General features: G+C 37.2%; 1 protein-coding gene across 3 annotated transcripts in view; it reads right to left on the bottom strand.

Annotated features, from left to right (window-relative positions):
• Nucleotides 1-24,619, bottom strand: part of LOC134846984 (xaa-Pro aminopeptidase ApepP-like) — a 172,784-nt gene extending 148,165 nt beyond the window's left edge. For 2 of the 3 annotated variants that reach the window (XM_063864454.1, XM_063864456.1), the window contains exons 1-6: nt 24,402-24,619; nt 20,504-20,664; nt 4,855-4,988; nt 4,360-4,472; nt 3,872-3,927; nt 2,309-2,448 (exon numbers count right to left, since the gene is read on the bottom strand). In XM_063864454.1, the coding sequence (XP_063720524.1) occupies nt 2,309-2,448; nt 3,872-3,927; nt 4,360-4,472; nt 4,855-4,988; nt 20,504-20,664; nt 24,402-24,483 (686 nt within the window). In that variant the 5' untranslated portion in view covers nt 24,484-24,619. The remainder of the gene's footprint in view (nt 1-2,308; nt 2,449-3,871; nt 3,928-4,359; nt 4,473-4,854; nt 4,989-20,503; nt 20,665-24,401) is intronic. The other variant, XM_063864455.1, reaches the window with a different exon arrangement.

The raw sequence follows: 24,619 nt of genomic DNA, 5'->3' as shown, positions 1-24,619 counted from the left end.
CAAACACCAACACGGCTTCCGCCCTTTTCACTCCACCACCACAGCTCTCTCCACTCTCGAATTTTACATTTCAGACGGTTTTAACCAAAATCGCCCCCCTAAACGTACGGTACTGGCCACACTTGACTTATCTAAGGCTTTCGACATGGTGTGTCATCGCTCACTTGTGGAACTCGTTCATGACACTCCCCTCCCAAGAAGTCTAGTCCGCTGGCTAAGTAATTACCTTAATGGTCGACAGGCTGCCACCTCATTCCGTGAACACACATCCCCCCATCGAATAATCCACTGTGGCGTACCCCAAGGTTCTGTTTTATCACCCACACTCTTCAATTTTTATGTCCATGATGCACCGCCACCTCCCGATAATGTAAACCTTGTTTCGTATGCAGACGATTTCCACCCCTTCGCAAGCAGTTCCAATATTGATATCGCCTCAAACTCCCTCAATAGCTACCTAAAAAGGCTCTACGATTTTTTCACCTCACGCAAACTAAGTTTCGCGTCCTCTAAAGGATCAGTTACACTTTTCTCCTCTTATAACAAAGAATTTAATAAAACACCTAGTGTTCTTTTAAATAACGAGGCGCTACCCCTAAACAAAAATCCAACAATCTTAGGGGTGACATTTGATCCAACACTTTGTTTTGCCACTCACTGCAAACAATCCGCTGAAAAGGCCAGACGCAGGATCGGAATCCTGAAGGCATTAGCAGGATCAACCTGGGGTCACTCCAAAGAAACCCTCCTCCTAACTTTTAAAGCTTTAATTCGCCCCATACTTGACTATGCAGCCCCCGCATGGTCCCACGCATCAAGTAACACCTCCATAAATTGCCTGCAGGTTGCCCAAAACCAATCCCTTCGCGTTGTTACTGGATCAAATCTAATGAGTTCAACTGCCCACCTGCACAGTGAATCTGAAATCCTAACGGTCAAAGACCACCATACCCTTCTGTCATCTCAATTTTTTATCTCTACCTATCGTTCCCACCATCCCATTAATTTTATACATTCACATCCCCCTCCTCCCCGTCTACTTCGCCCCTCAATTATAAGCTGCTTCAAAGAAGACACCCAGAAAATTTTAACCGACTTTTCAGTCTACGCAAACCACCCTCTAGTTCTGGACGACCGAGACGAAGTCTCCACTTTTATTTTTAACTACTACAAACCAATTTTAAAAGACAACCATACCTCCCTTGTAACCAAGTTCCTAGCCGAAACCCCTCCGTCTAAAGTTATTTGTATCCCTCCCCCAAAGATTGACCCCTCTGAAAAATCTCTCCCACGTCCCACGCGCTGTAAGCTCTCCCAACTCCGGTCTGGCTACAGCCGGCTCCTTAACACTTACCTATCCCGCCTCGACAGCTCCATCTCCCACCTTTGCCCAACCTGTTCCCTTGCCCCCCACACAACATGTCACCTTTTCAACTGCTCCCAAAACCCCTCCCCACTCACCCCAGCAGACCTGTGGCTTCGGCCGGTAGAGGTTGCTAAGTTCCTTGACCTGGAGACAGAAGAGCCCAACCCGACCCGCGTGGGCTAACAACAACAACAACAACAACATTACTAATCAAACGGCAGAGCACTTGGAATTATAATGTTATTGTAGTCCACCGATTCAAAGTGCCACCAAAAGTAGCACTTTTAGTTGCAACTTAGGTTGGAAATAATGTTGAAGCGTATTATCACACTACGTACGCTACGCTGGTTTTAGAAAAAATAAATAAGGAAAATTAGCCAACAGAATTAAAGCCGACCGACCTACAATGACTAAAAATTTCAGCACATAAAAAATATACTTTACCCAAGACACGTATACAATATTCAATGCATTAACCATGTTATTACCCTCTTAGCAGTTTATATAACATAGTCAGAATTATACAATATGCTTATTACCATTTCATCCATTCGAATTCCATTTTGTGAAAAAAAAGTCATTGACGGGGAAACCAAAAGTCCAGTACCCATATGCAATACCCTGCTTGTCGCAGAGGTCAATATATAGTAGGCTGTTTGTAATTCTAAGCGTTCCTAGACATTTTCAATTCAAGTATCTTCTTGCCTAGAAAACAAGTTTAATCCAGCCACCGAAGATGTTGAGACTTTTCTTTTTGCAAGTAAAAAAAGTCTTAACATTTGCGGTGGTTGGAACAAACAACTACTGAGTCTATAGCATCGTTTCGTGACATTTCACTCACCGGTAATTTATTTTCTACTTTCCCACGTGCTTAATAATTCTCTCCGCACTGTTGAAGAAAAAATGAGTGAATCGTCAAGACAAGGAATTTATGAAACTTGCCTGAGATTAAAGAGCCAGGCTATCTCGTCCAACTCGGACACTACGAGTAGTTCACACTTCTCTTCTTCCATCTGAGCCTTCACTCTGTCCACTTTCCCCTCCCACTTCTCACCCGCATACTGCAGGGGGTACACGAACAGCTTCACAAAACAATCAACAGTCTTCACTTTATAAACTTTACAGCTTTTTTCTATTCATTTGATTGGTTCACTGTGTTAACTTATTACTATTCGAATAACAAAGCACATGCTATCAAAAAACCCTCAAGGTGTCCCAAAAGAGGCACCAATATTTGCGACTTAGGTTAGAAAAAAAGAATAGTCGGTTAGAAAAAGAAGAATAGAATTGAGTTTCTCGAACAAATTATGATTGACACTTTTTTGATATTATTAACCCAATTTGAGAAAACATAATTTAAATTAAATTTAAACTTGATAAATTTTTTTAAAATAAATTTCTGTTCGATAGCTGAATTTTGCCTTCCACTTAATAAAGGAAATGAAGTGAACTTTAAAAGAAGTCAAGTCAAACCGCGACTAAGTACATTGGAGCCCGAACAATAAAGGCTCTTCTCGTCTCTTAATAAAGGTTCACCAGCGGTGCTGCATTGGTTTTCTTTTCAATTCTTATTCTCACACAATACTTCGCATCCAAAACTTCCAGGATAGAATTACTTTTCAAAAACATGGTTTAATAACAGCAACTTGATTATAAAATGTAAAGCGGAAAGTGGTTATTGTTCCGACCATTGAAAATGGGGAAGAACTTTGTATTAGGGTAGGTAAACTTTAGTTTTTTCTTTTTGTTTTCCACGCAAAATCAGCTACCACAAATAATCATCGGACAGAGTTGAGTGATATACCATATTGAAACCTTTTTAGTAGTGATTCGAACGACATTAATAGTTTCCAAAAATTTTCACAGTGTCGAGAAAAACCGGTTTGAAATTTTTGGTCTAAACTCGAGCTAATTAGTTAGGTCTACTTTCCAGCTAATGAGCCGTGTAGGCTTACAATAGCTTATTTAAGCTCAATTTATGGCATGAAAACTTAGTTTTACTCAAGAATATATAGTTTTTGAAGTTTTTTAGCGCAATTTTGGGAATCAAAAACATGAACCTTAAAAAAATTTTTGCAAAAAATATTTGAAAATAAAATGTGTACTTTTTTTCAATTTTTTTTTGTTTTTCCAGTCCTTTTCTGCAAATACTGTTTTCCAATTGACCTATTTTACTATGGCTCTCAAACATGCCTAAAATCTATTATTTTGTTCAGATCTTTTCATCATAACATGCAGAAAAAAACGACACAAATTTGAAGAAAAAAAAAACATTTTTGTATTTTATAAGACTGTGGTCGGAACATTCTGGGCTACTTGCACAGTAACCGCCTATTCTTGCTTTCTTTAAGGTAATATGGCTTTAAGGTCTTAGAAATGAACTTTGGGCGAAAATATCGAAACTCATCGCATTACTTTTATCACGATGAAATAGCACCACACAATCCCTCTTAACTCGGTTGACATCCAACTTACACAATCAATGTAACACAAGATGGCGCTTACCTCTTTCTCTTCATAAGCTAGCCTCTCTTCAGCTGCCTCTGCCCAAACCATGTCAACTAAACACATATTTTAATTTTTTTTTTGCGACTCAGCCTTTTTTTATCGCGTCTAGAATTTAAATTTGAAGCCACTGAAGCCCAAGTCGGTCAGGCATGAAGGCCTTACTTTTATACTTACTGCTTGTAAAAGCGTCTATGGAAAGTACCTCAAGGTCATGACATCATCAAAAAAGTAAAATTTCTTTTTTTGCGGGAAAAGCGCTGCACCAATCCCTGTTTGAGAAAAGTGTTGAAATAAATGTTCGCGTAGAAGAGAAAATAGTTTTTTTTTCACCAACCAAGTTAGCAAAGTCTAGCTGATACTTTGAACTTTTTTCTAGACAAAAATGAGACTGAGATTGTTAATGAGCTATTCAGTTCCTCAGTTGATTTAAACAATCGTCAAAATAGCTATTTCAATAGACTGTGAATACTTGAAATGCTACCTACCTAAATTCTGCGAAACAGGCACCAATTTGGACTCCCGAGTCGCGAGCTCCTTTCCCCACTTCTGCCACGTGTTCTCCGAGATCAGAGTCGGATCAATCCCCACATAGGATCCCCTAGAACAGCAACAATTGATACATGAGCCGTGTTCAAGTTTTAATTTTGAACCAAACTTAAGTTCAAAACAAAAGCTCACATTTTTGAAACTAAAAGTATTTGGATGATGATACATCATGCGGATTTTAAAAATCATGCTGGAATTATGCATTAATTTTTTTTAAGAAAAAAGCGAAACGTGGTATAAAACAAATTGATGGGTAAAAAACGGAAAATATACACGAATGAATCTACTTCGAAAACACGCAAGGAGTCGACGATTCGCAAGGAGTCGATAATAACCGGGGGATGAAGGGGTTAGACTTTTTGACAGTATGTGCGATTTTCTACAGTGTTGGGGTCTATCTATAAATGTATTTGTCTGGCTGAAGTGCAAAGTACCTGGAGCAGTTGTCGGCCAGCCACTTGTGTATCTCTGGGAATGGGGGTGTGTTCATTTTCATGAGCTGCCAGTGGTCAGGGTCCAGTTCCTTCTCCGCCTGCAGAAAGTACCGACCATCTGTCCACAGCAAAGCCTGGAACAAAAAAAGCAACAAGATTTCGATGCGATTATTATGATTAAAACGTAACAAAAAAAGTTTTTGAATTAGCACAACAAAGCCTTTCTCACCAAGAAATGTAAGGTTTTCAACCAAAACGATATTTAATCGATAATCAGCTTGTCAAGTGGTACATTGATTAAGACATTTTGATTTTAACGAAGGTAAAATTAGCACAGACCTTACATTATGTTAATCTATTTTTGCATTGAATTTCATCCCCAAATGTCAGTTTTGTGAAAACTTTGCCACTGAGGTATCAAGTGAATATCCAAAAACTAGAACATTATTGGAAGTTTTCAAAAACACAACGTTACTAGGTTTACTAAGTATTAGGTTCAGAAGGACAGCTTTAGTAAACCTAGTAATAACGTAGAGTTTGTAGCTGATTGTACTTCATTTGAGGTTGAAATACGGATTCGAAAAAGAACAACAACTGTTCGAGTTGCGTATTAATATATTGGTTTGTTCAGAGTCATTCAAAGATGTTTATGGGCAAACTTAAAATTTTCAAAATGAAATCAGATACTTAAATATTTGTTTTATTCAATATCAGTTGTTCAACTGGTGATTAATCAAGAAACCTAATTGTCAGTTAGCCGGAAAAGCGGAAGATTTATTTTTATACCTAGTTACATCAAGTTCTCAGCGAAGCTACATTATATGTTAATAACCATTAACAGATACAATAAGAGAATATGCATCTCATTCAAGCCGGTAATTTAGAGAGTCGTCCACTTATGTCGTCGCATGTCGTCTGATGTGAGCAAAAGGGAGACTTAGGCCGCAAAAAAGCCAGCGGTGCACAACAATAGACAATTTGTTACTATCGAAAATATCTTAGTGCTAAAAATAATGCAGCGAATCGACTCGACGAGTACTCTGCGAACTGATTTTTGATAATTTCGGCAAATTGTTCATTCGGCAGGTTAACATGCCACTGTTTAACTCAAATCAGTCTTGATATCTAAAAACGTCCGGCATCCTTTTTAATTGAAGATCTTATTATTTATCGGACTTCAATTTCATTAATTAAACAAGAAATGAATGCATCTAGCCGCAATCTATATCGATGGTAAAACGGCAAAACTTTCGTTCAATGACTTAGAAATTTTTTCAAGATAAAATAGGTTTTCGTTAGTGAAATTCCACGGCACTAAGCAAAACGAGACTGCTTGTATCAGGGCAGCGCCCTGAATTTTCCGATTACCCTGTAATGTCTATGAACTGGTAATCGGTTTGATAAAATAGATCAGACTTTCAGAAAACGGTTTTTTTTTTTAAAAATGTTTGTTGTTATTTTCGGAAATCATTCCCCACAAGTTATGTAAAGTACAAGGTGATAAAAAGGCAAATAGCAAAGTATTAAATAGACCACATAGCAAGCTTGAATTCAGTTTGCAACGATTTCTAAGATAGATTAAATCACCTCTTACGCGTTATTAGCACGAAAAATCGCCGCTTTAAAAGATCCCAAATACATCAATTGGATATCTTTAAACCCTGAATTATCAGGTGAAATATCTTTTTTTTTAAAAAGCACAGAACAATACCTTTCTGATGATTAAAAAAATCCGGTCAAAAATAGCTAGTTAGAAAGTCGAAATTGGTCTGGAGAAAAATATCCCCCCGAGCGCAAATATTCCGTCACTTTTTTCGAATCGAAAAATTATGTATTTGCAGAAAACTGACTAAATATCTACGAACATCAAAACGGCTTTTCATTAATAGCTTCCAAAAAATAATCTGATATCTTTTCTGAGTTTTCGGTCCAAACTTCCTATTGCACGTTAAAACTGTCAGGTGGCTACATAAACATGGCTAACAGAGTTGGACAAAAACCTTGAACGCAAGGACGTTTTTTGTGACCTTTACACTTTTTCTGCCTGATAGTGGAGTTATTCTTCCTGTTTACAATGGAAGTGAACTGAACTTAAAAAACATCATGAGTCAATTTTGAGCGTGAACAAATGTGAAGACTTTCTCCTGAAAAAAACCAACCAGAAAAAAGCATCAAGAAATATACAAGAGTATTCACTATCTTTATGGCTCTAGATCAAAATGAATATTGCAAGTGGAAAAAAAACTTTCCAAAAAAAGAACAAAAAATTCAACGGTAAAAAATTGTTTCCAACTCGAACACCAGTCCTAAGAGATTAGTGGACTGCGCTGATACCATTGGATCAATCACAAGACCTAATCAAAGCAACTTTAGTTTCAAGAGACTCGGATTCCGCTCACTTTAAGTTGAGAAGCAGCTACAACCAAGATGATAAAGTTGCATTTAGGGCTTGTTAAGTGCCAATCATGATACCTCGAAGTTCTGAATGCCTTCTTTGCAAAAAAAAAGAATCATCGAAAGAATTCTGTGGAGCAGACTCCTCATTTTTATTTACATACTCAGTATCTGGAGTCTATTGGGCTGCGTCATATCAACAGCTTAAGACTCTTAGTTCGGATCTTTCTGACTTTTTATTTCGTCTTTTGAAACTAATATTGCTTTAATTAGAAAGACTTAGCGCAGGATTAAAGCAGGGGCGTTCAACAGTGCCGAAGTACAACAGTGTCTAACTTGAATTGAATTTCATCCCCAAATGTCAGTTTTGTGAAAACTTTGCCACTGAGGTATCAAGTGAATATCCAAAAACTAGAACAATGTTGGAAATTTTCAAAAACACTACGTTACTAGGTTTACTAAGTATTAGGTTCAGAAGGACAGCTTTAGTAAACCTAGTAATAACGTAGAGTTTGTAGCTGATTGTACTTCATTTGAGGTTGAAATACGGATTCGAAGAAAAACCACAACTGTTCGAGTTGCGAATTATTATATTGGTTTGTTCAGAGTCATTCAAAGATGTTTATGGGGCAAACTTAAAATTTTCAAAATGAAATCGGATACTTAAATATTTGTTTTATTCAATATCAGTTGTTCAACTGGTGATTAATCAAGAAACCTAATTGTCAGTTAGCCGGCAAAGCGGAAGATTTATTTTTATACCTAGTTACATCAAGTTCTCAGCGAAGTTACATTATATGTTAATAACAATTAACAGAGGCAATAAGAGAATATGCATCTCATTCAAGCCGGTAATTTAGAGTTTCGTCCACTTATGTCGTCGCATGTCGTCTGATGTGAGCAAAAGGGAGACTTAGGCCGCAAAAAAGCCAGCGGTGCACAACAATAGACAATTTGTTACTATCAAAAATATCTTAATGCTAAAAAGAATGCAGCGAATCGACTCGACGAGTACTCTGCGAACTGATTTTTGATAATTTCGGCAAATTGTTCATTCGGCAGGTTAACATGCCACTGTTTAACTCAAATCAGTCTTGATATCTAAAAACGTCCGGCATCCTTTTTAATTGAAGATCTTATTATTTATCGGACTTCAATTTCATTAATTAAACAAGAAATGAATGCATCTAGCCGCAATCTATATCGATGGTAAAACGGCAAAACTTTCGTTCAATGACTTAGAAATTTTTTCAAGATAAAATAGGTTTTCGTTAGTGAAATTCCACGGCACTAAGCAAAACGAGACTGCTTGTATCAGGGCAGCGCCCTGAATTTTCCGATTACCCTGTAATGTCTATGAACTGGTAATCGGTTTGATAAAATAGATCAGACTTTCAGAAAACGGTTTTTTTTTTAAAAAATGTTTGTTGTTATTTTCGGAAATCATTCCCCACAAGTTATGTAAAGTACAAGGTGATAAAAAGGCAAATAGCAAAGTATTAAATAGACCACATAGCAAGCTTGAATTCAATTTGCAACGATTTCTAAGATAGATTAAATCACCTCTTACGCGTTATTAGCACGAAAAATCGCCGCTTTAAAAGATCCCAAATACATTAATTGGATATCTTTAAACCCTGAATTATCAGGTGAAATATCTTTTTTTTTAAAAAGCACAGAACGATACCTTTCTGATGATTAAAAAAATCCGGTCAAAAATAGCTAGTTAGAAAGTCGAAATTGGTCTGGAGAAAAATATCCCCCCGAGCGCAAATATTCCGTCACTTTTTTCGAATCGAAAAATTATGTATTTGCAGAAAACTGACTAAATATCTACGAACATCAAAACGGCTTTTCATTAATAGCTTCCAAAAAATAATCTGATATCTTTTCTGAGTTTTCGGTCCAAACTTCCTATTGCACGTTAAAACTGTCAGGTGGCTACATAAACATGGCTAACAGAGTTGGACAAAAACCTTGAACGCAAGGACGTTTTTTGTGACCTTTACACTTTTTCTGCCTGATAGTGGAGTTATTCTTCCTGTTTACAATGGAAATGAACTGAACTTAAAAAACATCATGAGTCAATTTTGAGCGTGAACAAATGTGAAGACTTTCTCCTGAAAAAAATCAAAAAGAAAAAAGCACCAAGAAATATACAAGAGTATTCACTATGTTTATGGCTCTAGATCAAAATGAATATTGCAAGTGGAAAAAAACTTTCCAAAAAAAAGAACAAAAAATTCAACGGTAAAAAATTGTTTCCAACTCGAACACCAGTCCTAAGAGATTAGTGGACTGCGCTGATAACATTGGATCAATCACAAGACCTAATCAAAGCAACTTTAGTTTCAAAAGACTCGGATTCCGCTCACTTTAAGTTGAGAAGCAGCTACAACCAAGATGATAAAGTTGCATTTAGGGCTTGTTAAGTGCCAATCATGATACCTCGAAGTTCTGAAATCTTTCTTTGCAAAAAAAGACTCATCGAAAGAATTCTGTGGAGCAGACACTTCATTTTTATTTTCATACTCAGTATCTGAAGTCTATTGGGCTTCGTCAAATCAACAGCTTAAGACTCTTAGTTCGGATCTTTCTGACTTTATATTTCGTCTTTTGAAACTAATATTGCTTTAATTAGAAACACTTAGCGCAGGATTAAAGCAGGGGCGTTCAACAGTGTCGAAGTACAACAGTGTCTAACTTGAATTGAATTTCATCCCCAAATGTCAGTTTTGTGAAAACTTTGCCACTGAGGTATCAAGTGAATATCCAAAAACTAGAACAATGTTGGAAATTTTCAAAAACACTACGTTACTAGGTTTACTAAGTATTAGGTTCAGAAGGACAGCTTTAGTAAACCTAGTATTAACGTAGAGTTTGTAGCTGATTGTGTTCATTTGAGGTTGAAATACGGATTCGAAAAAAAACCACAACTGTTCGAGTTGCGAATTAATATATTGGTTTGTTCAGAGTCAAAGATGTTTATGGGCAAACTTAAAATTTTCAAAATGAAATCAGATACTTAAATATTTGTTTTATTCAATATCAGTTGTTCAACTGGTGATTAATCAAGAAACCTAATTGTCAGTTAGCCGGAAAAGCGGAAGATTTATTTTTATACCTAGTTACATCAAGTTCTCAGCGAAGCTACATTATATGTTAATAACCATTAACAGATACAATAAGAGAATATGCATCTCATTCAAGCCGGTAATTTAGAGTTTCGTCCACTTATGTCGTCGCATGTCGTCTGATGTGAGCAAAAGGGAGACTTAGGCCGCAAAAAAGCCAGCGGTGCACAGCAATAGACAATTTATTACTATCGAAAATATCTTAGTGCTAAAAATAATGCAGCGAATCGACTCATTGAGTACTCTGCAAACTGATTTTTGATAATTTCGGCAAATTGTTCATTCGGCAGGTTAACATACCACCGTTTAACTCAAATCAGTCTTGATATACTATCAACTTTTCGTTTTATGATTTTTACAACAAAAAAAACGGTTTTAGATTTTTTCCAATTCCCGACTTCGATTTTGCAAAAAATGAAATTCATATAGCTTCTAATTGGTCAATATTAACTTGAATGGCCTGGATTTATTCGCTTTCTTTGAGATTTTTGCGGTTTCTTTGAGATTTTTGAATACTCAACCCTGATTGGATGAAAATAACTGAAAATAAATTCCGTATTTTCAAATTGCAGAAACTGTTTCCATTGTAAGCTGTTTCAAGCTCCTTCAAGAAGACCAACGGCGCTTAACAGGGGCAGATATAGGAGGATTTTATCGAGAAAGGAAGGGGGTTCTATTTTAGGTCGACTGAATTGACTTTCTTAGCTCTCCCAAATCAGTCTTAAGACCCTATTTTGACCCCAATTTCTGCGCTGCAGGCGAACTTTTGCTACCCCCTCAAAAATGGTGCATATTGGCGCCAAAGACAGTTAAAAACATTTTAGGGTCGGTCAGCCAAAATTGGATGCCATAAAATAGTACCAAAGAGTGACCGAATCAAAAACGATCCAGCTGGGACGCTTTCAAATTTGATGCCAACATATCTTGGTATCTCTGGGTTTAATTTAGACAAGGAAACTAGTTCAGATGTAATTCTTAGCAGAGCAAAAACTAGAAGCGAAGATCTTTGCGTGGCCTTTGAAACAGAACGGAGACAAGATATTAACTGCGCCCTTTTTCTATTAAAAAAAAACAAGGCGAGCGTAAATTTGCTTGTCGAGATCGAGACAAATTTCAAGTGAGAAATTTATAAATAAAAACTGTAATTTCAAACTGTATTTTCAATTTGTTACAATACCGCACATGGCAATTATATTTAAGACTAGTATCAGAAACATATCTGCTTCCGTTCTCACAACATGCAGCTGTTTCTCGTTCAGTTTAGAAGGGACCGGTTGCAGCGGGTAGATGCTGTTATTGCAGTGTTTGGCCACGTTCTCATTGAACATGTTGAACACAGTGGTGTTGCAGTGCTCGATTACTTTGTCGTAACAGGAGATTCCAATTCCACTTATCGTTTTATCAGAGGCACTGCAGGGAAACTCCTATTTGCAGTTTATCTACTATCTTTAACTTGAAAATTCATTTTACAGTGAAAACGAAACAACGTTCATTTTGATTGCGAAATTCTACTAGCAAACAAATACTTCTTTATAAGCAAAAAAAAGAAAATAAATCACTTTTCTAGCCTCGATTAAAAAGCTTAATCGAAAAAAAATATGTAGCGACTATCAACTATTTTTTGATGAACTTTTTCAACAAATAAAAAAGCTCTTCTACTCTTTCCGACCACCTGACATACAGATCAACTAAAGCTTTACGAACTGAAATGAAATAAAATATTTATTTTTATTTTCTCATCCATACATTCATGCACAATCAAAGATTATGAAAAATACATACAAGAAGCTCAGAGATGACAGCTCACGAGCCCACAGGGGTGCAGTATGCTGTCTTTAAACTAACACACAAGATTTAAAATGATTTAGAAATGTGAGAAAACTAATGAAACACTTCTATTTGAAAAACAAGAAAATGTTTATTCTAAATTTTTTTCGAAGAAGTACATTGTATCTGCATTAGAGCAAAATGAGTGCTGGCGACTGGTTGTAAAACCGAAGTTTGAAAAAACTCAAAAAAAACAAGCGCAAGTAGAGTCTTCAATTCGAGAAAGAAAAAACTGAAAACCTCAGGTACACGTACAAGAAAGCGTATGAAATTGCGTGTTAATGTCTCCATTACAGAGTAATAGCAATAAGAAAACAACACTTCAGTAACAGGAAAGCTTGGAAAACACGAAAACAGAAGATCAGAGGTAACAATTGCTGGGATACCCGAATGAGATACGATACATCTTCAAACTCCTATGAAAAAATATGGGGTTTGTCATAAAGAGACATCGATTTGACAATGGTATCATTAATTTTTGGAGAAAGTTGTATATGAAGACAAAGTTGTATATGAAGACAAAGTTGTATATGAAGACAAAGTTGTATATGAAGACAAAGTTGTATATGAAGACAAAATGTATTTGTAGTTGGATGAACAATTGCTAATTTTCATGACATATAGAACACGTGGACAAAAACTTAGACCATATTTAACAGTAGGTGTAGGAGAAGACAGTAGAAGAGGTCGCCTATAGTTATGAATTTTATTTGCGATCCCTTGACAATCTCTTTCTCCTATGGTACCTACAGTAGGATCTCCACCCCTTAAAAACACATTATTTCAACAGTTCAGAGCCTATTTGTTTGAATTCGGTTCCGTCCAAAAAAGCTTTTCAATTCACTTATGAAACAGAACCTTCTACCCCAAAGAATTACTTCACTACCAAATATTGAAATATCTTTCATTTATCCTGATCTGATCCTAAGTTTTCTGAGATTACTTTTTTATAAGTTTTTGAAATTGGGTTTCAGTTCTCTGTTGGGTTAAATCGTCTGTCCAAAAAGTCTTTAATCATACACTAGGGATGCTATGAAGGCTATAGAACTATGTCGCAGAAAGAAGAGGCATCAATAAGTGCACAAGGTGAAAAAACTTGATAGGATCAGATTAAGGTTCCTAAAACTAGCGAATTTCTTAATCCAAAATAAGAAAAAATTAGCTTTAACTTGATCAAAGCCGAATTTGTTAAACTTAACAGAAAAACTAGCACACCAGGTTTGTGTAATTAGAAATTTAGTAGCAAAATTTTTTTCTGAAAAGGTTATTTTGTTGTAATCCATTGAGCTACTTCTTTATGGGGAGACGGATTCGTTACTATGTACCATGAGAGGACGCTCGATAATTGAAGAGATAGAAGGAGGAGGAAAGGAAAAAGAGCCCAATCACATTTTGTTTACGAGCTCAATTGTCAGAAAAATTGGCAACATTTATTCACGAACTCATTTGCCACAAAAATTCTCAGGTAAGTTAATGACGCAATTCTGAACGCATTTTTTTCATCTACAACCTCGTAAAATCAATGTTTACAAAAAACTGATGTGATCTAAAAAAAGTCTATATGGTGCGAAAACGGTTAAATAGCCCAATTTTCCAAAATTCGGTCCCTCCATCATCAAATAGATTCTACCATAATTAGGAAAGAGCAGCAGAAACCAGCTTTTATTCCATAATGTACTGATTTGATCTTAACCCAAGAAATTCCCTCATGCTGTTAACTGTTTCCAATGTGATGTTGAGTTGTTCGTAACAGCATTCCTTAAATATGGCACCCGCCTCGTTAGTTTTACCCATTCGTCTTCTAGGACACTCGCACGTTGTGTTGTAACCACCCACATACATTTTTTCTGATGGTTGCACTAAATACAATACGGGCTCATGGTTGAGTTCACGTTACAGGGCAGAGCGAAAAATTAAATCCACTCGAAAACAACTTGAATCCATTCAATTTCAGAAACCATAAAATTCATACTTGATCTTTTGTGTCGGCTACTGATTAAAGGCTTCTTCGGGATGTAATAACAATCATCATCAATCACACTATTATTACAAAAGTCTGTATTTCTCCCAAAGTCTCCGCTTCCTATAAAATTAACATGGAAGGAGACGCGAATCTAAAAGGGGCAGATTTTTGAAGCATTTGTAAAATTTTGAAAAAAGACCAAAAACGACGCGACTAGGTGTGCTTTTGGAAATGTTTTGATAGAAAGTAGCGTTTTTGGCGCGATCCACTAAAATTAGTATAAATTGGCGCCCAAGTTGCCTTTAGGTTCAATCAGCGAAAATCAAATCGTAAAATAATACCAAAGTGAACCCCCCTTTTGGTAGTCAGAGGTCGGATTTCCTGATGGGGACCCCCCTGTCTAAGTCCACTACTGCACAAAGACAAAGCTGAATTTTTCAATTAAAAAAACAATTAGTCTAGAACAAAACCAAGCAGTGTCTGATCAGGTCGGAAGAAATTTTGATCCCGCCCCCATTCGAGGAAGCTTAAATTTCGTGACCCTTCAATCTCGAAGACCAAAAAAAAATTCTTCTCAGTTTACTCGAGGAAGCTTCGAACCGTGTACTCTACGGTCTCAATGTCGACTTGAGGGGGACTTTTGTCAGTTTAATCGAGCAAAAATTGTACACGGGACCCTTTGGTTTCAAAGCCAAGTTAGAGAAGACCGCCAGCGTTATGTCAGAATGCAATCTAACGCACAAGCTATTTGGACCGGTTCGCTCTAGCATTGAATCCAACAGCTAGGAAAACGAGCACAGTCGTCTTCGACTCTTCTCAGTTTACTCGAGGAAGCTTCGAACCGTGTACTCTACGGTCTCAATGTCGACTTGAAGGGGACTTTTGTCAGTTTAATCGAGCAAAAATTGTACACGGGACCCTTTGGTTTCAAAGCCAAGTTAGAGAAGACCGCCAGCGTTATGTCAGAATGCAATCTAACGCACAAGCTATTTGGACCGGTTCGCTCCAGCATTGAATCCAACTGCTAGGAAAACGAGCACAGTCGTCTTCGACTCTTCTCAGTTTACTCGAGGAAGCTTCGAACCGTGTACTCTACGGTCTCAATGTCGACTTGAAGGGGACTTTTGTCAGTTTAATCGAGCAAAAATTTTACACGGGACCCTTTGGTTTCAAAGCCAAGTTAGAGAAGACCGCCAGCGTTATGTCAGAATGCAATCTAACGCACAAGCTATTTGGACCGGTTCGCTCCAGTATTGAATCCAACTGCTAGGAAAACGAGCACAGTCGTCTTCGACTCTTCTCAGTTTACTCGAGGAAGCTTCGAACCGTGTACTCTACGGTCTCAATGTCGACTTGAAGGGGACTTTTGTCAGTTTAATCGAGCAAAAATTGTACACGGGACCCTTTGGTTTCAAAGCCAAGTTAGAGAAGACCGCCAGCGTTATGTCAGAATGCAATCTAACGCACAAGCTATTTGGACCGGTTCGCTCCAGCATTGAATCCAACTGCTAGGAAAACGAGCACAGTCGTCTTCGACTCTTCTCAGTTTACTCGAGGAAGCTTCGAACCGTGTACTCTACGGTCTCAATGTCGACTTGAAGGGGACTTTTGTCAGTTTAATCGAGCAAAAATTGTACACGGGACCCTTTGGTTTCAAAGCCAAGTTAGAGAAGACCGCCAGCGTTATGTCAGAATGCAATCTAACGCACAAGCTATTTGGACCAGTTCGCTCCAGCATTGAATCCAAATGCTAGGAAAACGAGCACAGTCGTCTTCGTTAAACTTAAAAACAGGAAACCTCGGTTGGATGGTTGAGAACGAAAGTCCTAGAGACAAATACCCGTAGGGCAAGTCAAGTCGTTACACTACGGTAGCGACTGCACATTGCGATCCACGGTACTGTGATTATCCCCATGCGAGTATATCCATCCATTCTAGTTTCATTGGGGGGATCTATAGCACATTTGGAAGCTATATACATTTCATGATTAACTATAAAAGGGTAGCAATATGGTAAGGCTTTCCACGTTAGCTTAGATTCAAATATGACTGTCGATTCAGCATGAATAAAATTTTTCAGCCTTAATTTCGGCCGTTTTGATTTTGAGTATGCTCATATCGTTAAATACCAATATTGGGATTTGTTTATAAAACACTGCTCAAAGTTACTGTTAAATTCAAATCGAATCTATCTATTGACAATTGCACAAAGTGATGATATCGAATTTCAGGCCATAAAAGCGTTGTAACCCTCATACAACTTCAGAAAAACCCAATACCATTGGGACTATATCCACGAATTACTCAAACAGCGGACTGGTTGTAGAACACAGTCAACTCAGTTCCGGTATCACCAAACAAACAGAGAGGCGAACACGCGACTTCGCAAACACGAGCGAGAAAGCGGCAAAGGTTCATTAGCTTAAAAAACACGCACAAAAGTTTTCCATGCAATGATGTCGACTGTAATAAGCTGAAGGCACTAACCTTGGGTGTTATAAATTAGAATGTATTAAACCAAATTGCGTATAAATTAGTCATTTCAAAATATCGCGAAGTATATTGGGTTAGACAGTTTCTGAAGTCGGATTTTAATTATTATACTAAAGTGTGAAACATTTAGTTTTTTTTTCGGTTCGATTGATGGATTAAAAAAGCATCAACTGTGTAAAATGATTACGAATAAAAATTGATCAAATGCCAAAGCCCAGGGTAAAATTATGTTAATGCAGCCTTCTCATTCACGCAAGTTTTTTACACGCAAAACAGCGACTTACGTTGGAAAAAACCGTTTTGTACCATCACAATACGCTACGCTCGTGTAAACAGGAGATTGCTTCAAACACGAACAGAGAGGAGCATGAACACACGGCGAACTCCAAGGCTGATCTAGCGTCAATCGGGCAGCGTCATGCAAATATTTCGAGTATACCCCCGTAGGATCTCACTTTATGTCGAAGCTTACAAGCACTATTGGCGGCTTTACATGACGCAAGAGCGGTTGTTCGCTGACTAGTGAATTATTTTGAATCCTACCACGAGGAGGTGACATTTTGACTTGTAGCATCCCAGTCATGACATACTTTAATAGAAACCACCACCTCCACCTCCTCCCAAGCTACAATACGAGAGAGCAAAACAGCTTAGATTTTTGAGCGCCGCGAGAAATTAGTTTGATTATTCGGCTCTTTTCCACTTTCGCGCACCTTTCAATTTCAATTTTGAAAAACTCTTTAACAGGAAATTCATCGAATGTTGAAACAGAGGGGCGCAAGCCCTAGGGACCTGTCCTGAAGAATCTTCGACTACTTCTACAACTATTGTCATAATGCAATGAAATTTGACATGGATAACAAACGGTAGTGTGCCGAGCAAAGTTTTTCGGCTCTTTCCCAGTTTCCCACCCCCTCGGAAAATTTAAAACAAGGCTGTTTGAAAATTGTTCACACGCATTTGGCGTGATAGAAATGTTGTAAAAACTTGTTCACGCTGACACGTTTTAATGCAATTTATATTGAAAAAGTCATTTCAAATTGATTTCCATACATTGAGTTTCAGAAAAAATCAAGGGGACGGGGACTGGAAAAGAGCCGGTTTTTCTGCCAAAGGGTCCCCACTATGGATACATTTTTACTATATGCATTTTGTGAGAACCAAGTCCTTCGACGCCTTATCAAAGGTATCATGCGTCCAGTTAAGAGGCAGGTTTTTTGACGGATACCTGTCAAATCGTGTCAGACGACAATGAACGGAAAAATGTTCAGCCGAGGACAAGTAGTGCATCTCATTGTACTTCTTCCAGCATACCTGGTTACGAACTCTGTTGAAATTAAGGACTTTGAACAAATCTAGCCCTTTATTCCGAAATTGTTCCGGACGCAAACTTTGAATCTGAGCTTGAAGTTTGGAAAAACATATGGTCCGGCATGAAACTCCTCAAAACATACTTGAGATCAACCATGCGGGAAGACCGGCTCTTTGTATATCAATAAAAAATAAATCCTTGGCGTAGACGAAATCATCAAAAGATTCTGCTTAAAAAACCAACATACAGTTTCTTTAAATTGTTGATTGCACAAGATTTCAAAAAATTGCGGACTTGTTACTTTCTGTATAATTTGTGTATCTTTATTTTTTTGAATTCAATTTTTGTTTGAACTTGTCTTTTTGGCTCTTTTCAAGTTTTAAACAGCTAAATTTTGTAGTTTTCCTAGGGGGATGGGAAACTGGAAAAGAGCCGTGTTTTTTATTTAAAAAACTAAAACGCCCCCCCCCCCTCGAAAATTTTCCGCGCACGCCACCGATAACAAACTAAAAATTGGGCTCTTTTCCCTCCCTGAAAGGAAAAAGGGCTCTTTTCCAGTTTTCCCCCCCCCCCATTTCATTTTTTCTTAAATTCATTACATGAAAGTCTTTTTAAAATATTTTTTAATGTTATAAACTCATTAAAACGTGTCAGCGTGAACAGCTGAACAAATTTTCACAACATTTCTAACATGAAAATTGCCGTGTGAACAATTTTTGAACATCTCTTTTTGTAATTTAACAAAGGGGGGGGGGGGAAACTGGAAAAGAGCCGGAAAAAGAGCTAAAAATTGTTAATATATTTGTTCTGTATACCTTACATCAAAACTACGCGTTTAGCCAGAATTACCGCGTTTAGCCGTAAAACAACTAGAAAAATTGCAAATTTCAAAAATGCCTGGGGTGGAAAAGAGCCAATTATTCCACTCATTTTTAGTAGTCATCCCGAAGCAGCGAACGAGGGAGTCTGCTCGGTAGTGGCAGCTTCAGTCGGCACTGTCGCAAAAGTAGGAACAGTTGAATTGAGATACGTATTGAAAACGTGTTGTTGAAACTCGGTCAGACACAAAGCCAGAGAATCTTGCAGAGGCAGTTTAACATGAGGTCCGATCCGGAGTGGCTTGAATTTACACCACACTGATCCGAACGAGACGAGAGTAATGTAGATTATAACTACTAAGTTCCAGTGAAAACATCCGATGAAACACAAAAAAGGAGCTGAGCTTATTGAGCTTTATTTTTGGCCCTTTTCCAATAGAACGTGAAAGTGAGAACAAGGGAAGGCGCTTTTCCACTTTCCTCTCACCTTTTATATTTTTCATTTTCATAGTCATTTTACGTTTTGTAACGGCTAAATGCGTAATTTTACAATGTAAATCATGAAGACCAAAATTGTTCACAATTGTTAGTTTGTTCACCATGCAATTTTATTGTATTATGACAATGTTAAAGTAGTTTGAGGCTCTTTTTCCTTTTCCCCCCACCTCACGCCAGTTTCAACTTATTAGTGTAACGAGTGGTTTTACGAGGTTGAGTATGAAGACCAAATATGTTTGTCGTGGCCTTATTAGTTTGTATGTAAATTTTCATAACAATCGGACAAATGTGGTCAACAATTTTACATGTAAAAATTTGCAAGTGGGGGGGGGGAAGGAAAAAGAGCCTAGTTTGAAATATAGAGGGGGGGGGGGGGGTGGAAAAGAGCCGCAAAAAATAGTGAATAAACTGCAGTAATTTATATCCGTTTATATGGCAGAGAATATAGTACCAACGATAGTAAGTAGTGCAGCAAAAAGGATCAGGCCATGCAGTTATTCAATTTAAAGTTTTTTACAGTCTTTAAGTAATAAGGCTCTAACTACGGGCATGTTTTAGGTCATTGGAGTAGGGTCAATGGGGCTACATAATTGGTGTGAGTCATTGAATAGACAGCAGCGAATTGGACTAAAACAAACAATTATTCCGGATGTTTTCTCTGACCCTTTGCAGTTAAATCACTCGAAAGTCTGGATTTCTTGAACGCCATTTCATCCATAATAGAATGATATCAAAATAATAACGAAGATTTTTAATGCAAATATCGTAATATTGAGTCGCTGTTTGTAATAAATTAAGTCGTTGGGCAGTTAAAATTTGGTTGAATAATTAACTGCTGGTTTTATATTTCGTAAAGATTTCAAATATACACGTGTACCTTAAGTATATCTAATTACGATATTCTCTGGACTCAGCACAATTTTACCCACTCCGAACCCCACCTCAAATAAGCATCAATATTATGGTATCACGAAGGGTTTTACAAGGTTAAACATGAAAATCAAATCTGTTTTTGTCATGGTCAAATTAACTCGCATGCTAATTTTTGTAACACTTGGATAACGTGAACAATTTTTCACCCCTCGTTACACCATCAAACTGCTGCTTTCTGATGTTGAATTCAGAAAATATGAAAGGGGTGGAGGGTGGAACTGGGAAAGCTACCACCCCCAAATTCTCCCCATTTCATTATAGAACAACACCGACTGACCTTGTCCATAGTAATGACAGCTGTGGCGGCACTGCCTGTGAACCCACTGATGAACTGTCTCCTCTTGTGGGGGGCAGCTGTGTACTCCGACTGGTGTGCATCTTCACTCGGCACTACATAGGCACTCAGTCCAACACCGCCGCCACCACTCTCTTGGTCGCCTGAAACAACCAACTCACTCTCTTTACTTCTATTCACGTTATACTTTAGTTTTTTCTCCAATTTAGGAAGTTCCGAAGCTTTTTTTGACTGGAAGAAATGATGAAGGATTAGTGCAGTAACGGCTCTTTTCCACCCACTCCCCCCCCCGCTCCACTTTTCAAAAGATTTTGAAGTTTTTTAACGTATTATTACGGCGAAATGCTGTGAAGCAGGCAGATCAAATCTGTTCACAGTCGTCAGTTTGTTCACCATGCCAAATTTCATTGCATTAAGATAACGCAACGGGAAACAAACTTATCGAAATGGAATTTGAAATGGGAGAAACTGGAAAAGAGCCGAAGTAACTTCGGTTATCATAATAACTTTAACATAAAACATTACAAAAAATCTTAGCAGAAACCGGTGAATTTCGTCCTCAAATACAACTTTGAAAACCAATAGTTACACAAAAAAATTTAACTTTAATCTGGTGGTGCGACTGTTGAAAAGCCAAAAAACATATTGAACTTTATAGAGCTGATTTTTTGTCGTGTTCTCGCTAGCGTTTGCGAAGCGAAGCTCCGCCTCTGTGTAAAATCTTGCTTCAGAATCTACCCGTGAATCAAGAAGAAGTAGAAATGAGCCTCGAATTAGTAAAAAATCGGCTACGTCTCGGATTCGGTCTGCGACCTAGAAATTTTGAGTCTCAAGCACTAACCATTGAGCCACGTGACTTAATTGATCGCACATACCAGCCACAGATAATAGATGCTATGAAATTTCCAATGCTAGATCGTGATTATAGCAAAAATGCCACCAAATAAGTGAACCCTTTCCAATTTCAATGAACACTTTTATTTGAGAGTAAGGTTAGAAAAAAGAAGGTTCGTACTAATGGATCTTGTTAACCATTCCCCCCTAGTGGACCTTGTTAACTAGTTCCCCCTATCCATGTCTCAATTTTGATAACCATTAACGTATAAATTATGCATTTCAAAAATGTCAGCAATTAATTTGGTTTTCATTTTCGCGCGTTCGTATTTGTATTACTCACTATTTATATAATAACTATTTAAAAAAATTAATTAAATATATTTTCTGAAATTGTGGTAAGCTCTTGAAAATGTGGGCAGCCAAAGTTGAATTTCTGAAAATCGAAAAAGAGGGGTAATAGATAACAAGATCCGTACTTATAAATTAACTGCTCGCTTGTGTGAAAAAATTTTTCTTAAGATTATAACCTGCCAGTAAAATTATAGTTATGTGCAACCTGAGGCATACTGGCTCAAAGTCTGAAGTACTAGTCGCCAATAAAGCGGATGCAGCATGTGCTATTAAAATGCCAAAAATTTTCGAGTTTTGCGAGTTGCCTTTAAAAGAAGAGTACTGGCGGAAAGTATAATAACAATACACTCGCCAGCTGATTTAGGTTAATTAGCAAGCCCGCCTCCACTAATCAATTGGCTCGCAAAAAATTAATTGTTTTTCTGATCAAGGTAACCAAGCAAAGAAACTTTGAACAATTTCAAGTTAAACCATATCGTAAATCGGTTTGAAAAATTTATGTTTCATAGAACAAATCAGTTCCCGAAAAATTGGAGGTTTTTATAAGCAAGCTAATCAAACTATGAAACTTTGAAATATTTCAAAATGTTTCATGAAGCAAATCGGATAGTACAAATTAGGGTTTTTGAATGGAACCTTTTCAAGCGATAAAACATTGAAATATTTCCAGTTGTTTCAAAGAGCGAATCAATTCGCAAAAAGTACAGTTTTCAAGCGAAGCTATTAAAGCTATGAAACTTTTAAAATTTCAAGTTAGTTCAAAAAAACGAAGCGGATGGCAAACTGTTTTCTGTTGAGGCTTTTCAAGTGATTTCGAGGTTTTTCGCAGTTTTTGAATTAAATTTTTTTGCGCGAACTAATGGAGCAAGGAACTTCAAAAATCCAAGCTATATCTTAGACCGAATCGCTTTTGCTATAAGTTGAAATTTTCCACAGCAAGCAGTTCAAGCTACAAAACTTTGACATAATTCAAGATATTTAAAGAAAACAAATCGGTTCACAAAAACTTGTCTAAGCAAGCAAATTGAAACGTTGAAGCTATTCGAAACTTGAAAACTACGACATTTTCATTTCATAGACTGAATTGGTTCGCGAAAAATTTAAGTTTTTCTAAGCAAGCTTTTGAAGCTATGAAAGTTTGAAATATTTCAACTTTCTTCATAGACTGAATCGCTTCGCAAAAACCTTTACGTTTTTTGAACAAGCGAAGAAACTTTGCAATATTTCAAGTCATTTATTGGACCAAATCGGTTCGCGAAACGTTTCAAGTTTTCCAAGCAAGCTTTTGAAGCTATGAAACGTGGAACTATTCCAAGTTATTTCATAGACCGAATCGGTTCGTAAAAACTTTCGATCTTTGCATTGAGGTTGCTGTTTTTAAGTGATTCATTTCAGGCTGAAATGCATCAGTGAACGCAACATTTTGGACAAAAATTACGCATGTACTGTCTATAGCCTTGAAGTATTATCGAGTTCATCTTCCTCTGAATGATTCTTAAACGTTACGCTCGATAGCCTTATAAAAATTGTCTCCTAATAACTCTTAAGCATTGTGTTCAGTTACACATTGCGTCCATAGCGCATTCCGACTTTCATTTAATATTTAAGAAGATATCATGGGCATTTAAAATGGAAATAACACAGGGAAAAAACATGGTTAACGGAGTCTTTGTTCCGATTTGATAACGCTTGCTAACGTATAGGGACGTTGAGAAAAGTCTAACGGCAAATGTAAATATACGAAAATAAAACGTTCGAAAATAAAAGGACCAAGAGTCGCATGTTGTATCCACTAAATTACTGCTGCTTGGTTTAGGCTACTTTCGCATATGACTAAATAGTAAACACCAGGAAGCAGAGAATACACTTTAATTACAGGTTTTTCGGCAATGTCATTTGGTGAATATATAAGCTAATAAAACGCCCGCACATCATTATCATATTGAAGTCTTTGCAGACAAACTTCAGATAACAAAAAACATCTTTCAAAAAGTTATCTTGGCTTCGAGTAAGATTATTCTCAATACTTCCACTTTGCAGACAATATCTACCATAATAATTCTCTGCTGTTTGAAAGGTCCGTGTCACATCATTTTCAAGCTTTTGGAATCTTTAAAACATGTATTTAGAACTAACCCATCATGATCCATTACTGAAAGTTATGGTAATTTGTAAAGCTGAAACTATTTATAGTTCAGCCAGAGAAAAAATTATCTAACTTAGAAAGCAGTTGTCTTCCTCTCCTCTAACCTCGCAAGAATAACAGTATATACTAGATCTATTGAGACAAGGAGATATAGGAGTAAGATTAGGATTGGTATTAGACTAAGAAGTTGCACGAATCTATCCGGCCGAAAATAAGATAGCGTGACGAGCAGACGGTGTACCCTATCCAAAATTACTCTATGAGAAGGCCACCCCGGACCTAAACTCACTTTTAAGAAGAATTGAGATCCTTTCAATTCGTTCGGTGTGGCCAAAAATGCTCAAGAAAAGAACAAAAAAAATTTTTGTGGTTTTTTTAAGAAAAATTCTCCGTGTAATACCGTGGTTGGAAGAGTCTGCCTTACTTCTAGCGCAACAACCAGCCATTTGGCCGGACATATGGTTCAGTTGATAACACCCGGGAAAAATTTCAAGGTTCCAATTCCTTTGCATTTGACAGGGAACTAATTTGTAAGGGAGATCTGACCTTGACCTTTGGATAGTGTCGGCGAAGCTGTCTTCATCAGTTCACGAAGACGGGCCAGCTTGATATCCATCGGAAGCTTCATAATTCAATTATCTCTCTCTTGATAATTCTATCAATTACACAAATAACTCTTTTTTGTAATCAATAACAAAGTGATAAAATGAGTATTTTAGCCGATCAAAGCAAATAATTGTTTGAATGAAGGGGCTTCAGCTATG

This window comes from Symsagittifera roscoffensis, chromosome 5 (genome assembly GCF_963678635.1).
Source record: "Symsagittifera roscoffensis chromosome 5, txSymRosc1.1, whole genome shotgun sequence".
NCBI lineage: Eukaryota > Metazoa > Xenacoelomorpha > Acoela > Convolutidae > Symsagittifera > Symsagittifera roscoffensis.
Note: the sequence above shows the minus strand (reverse complement) of the source record. Positions and strands in the feature narration are given on the sequence as shown.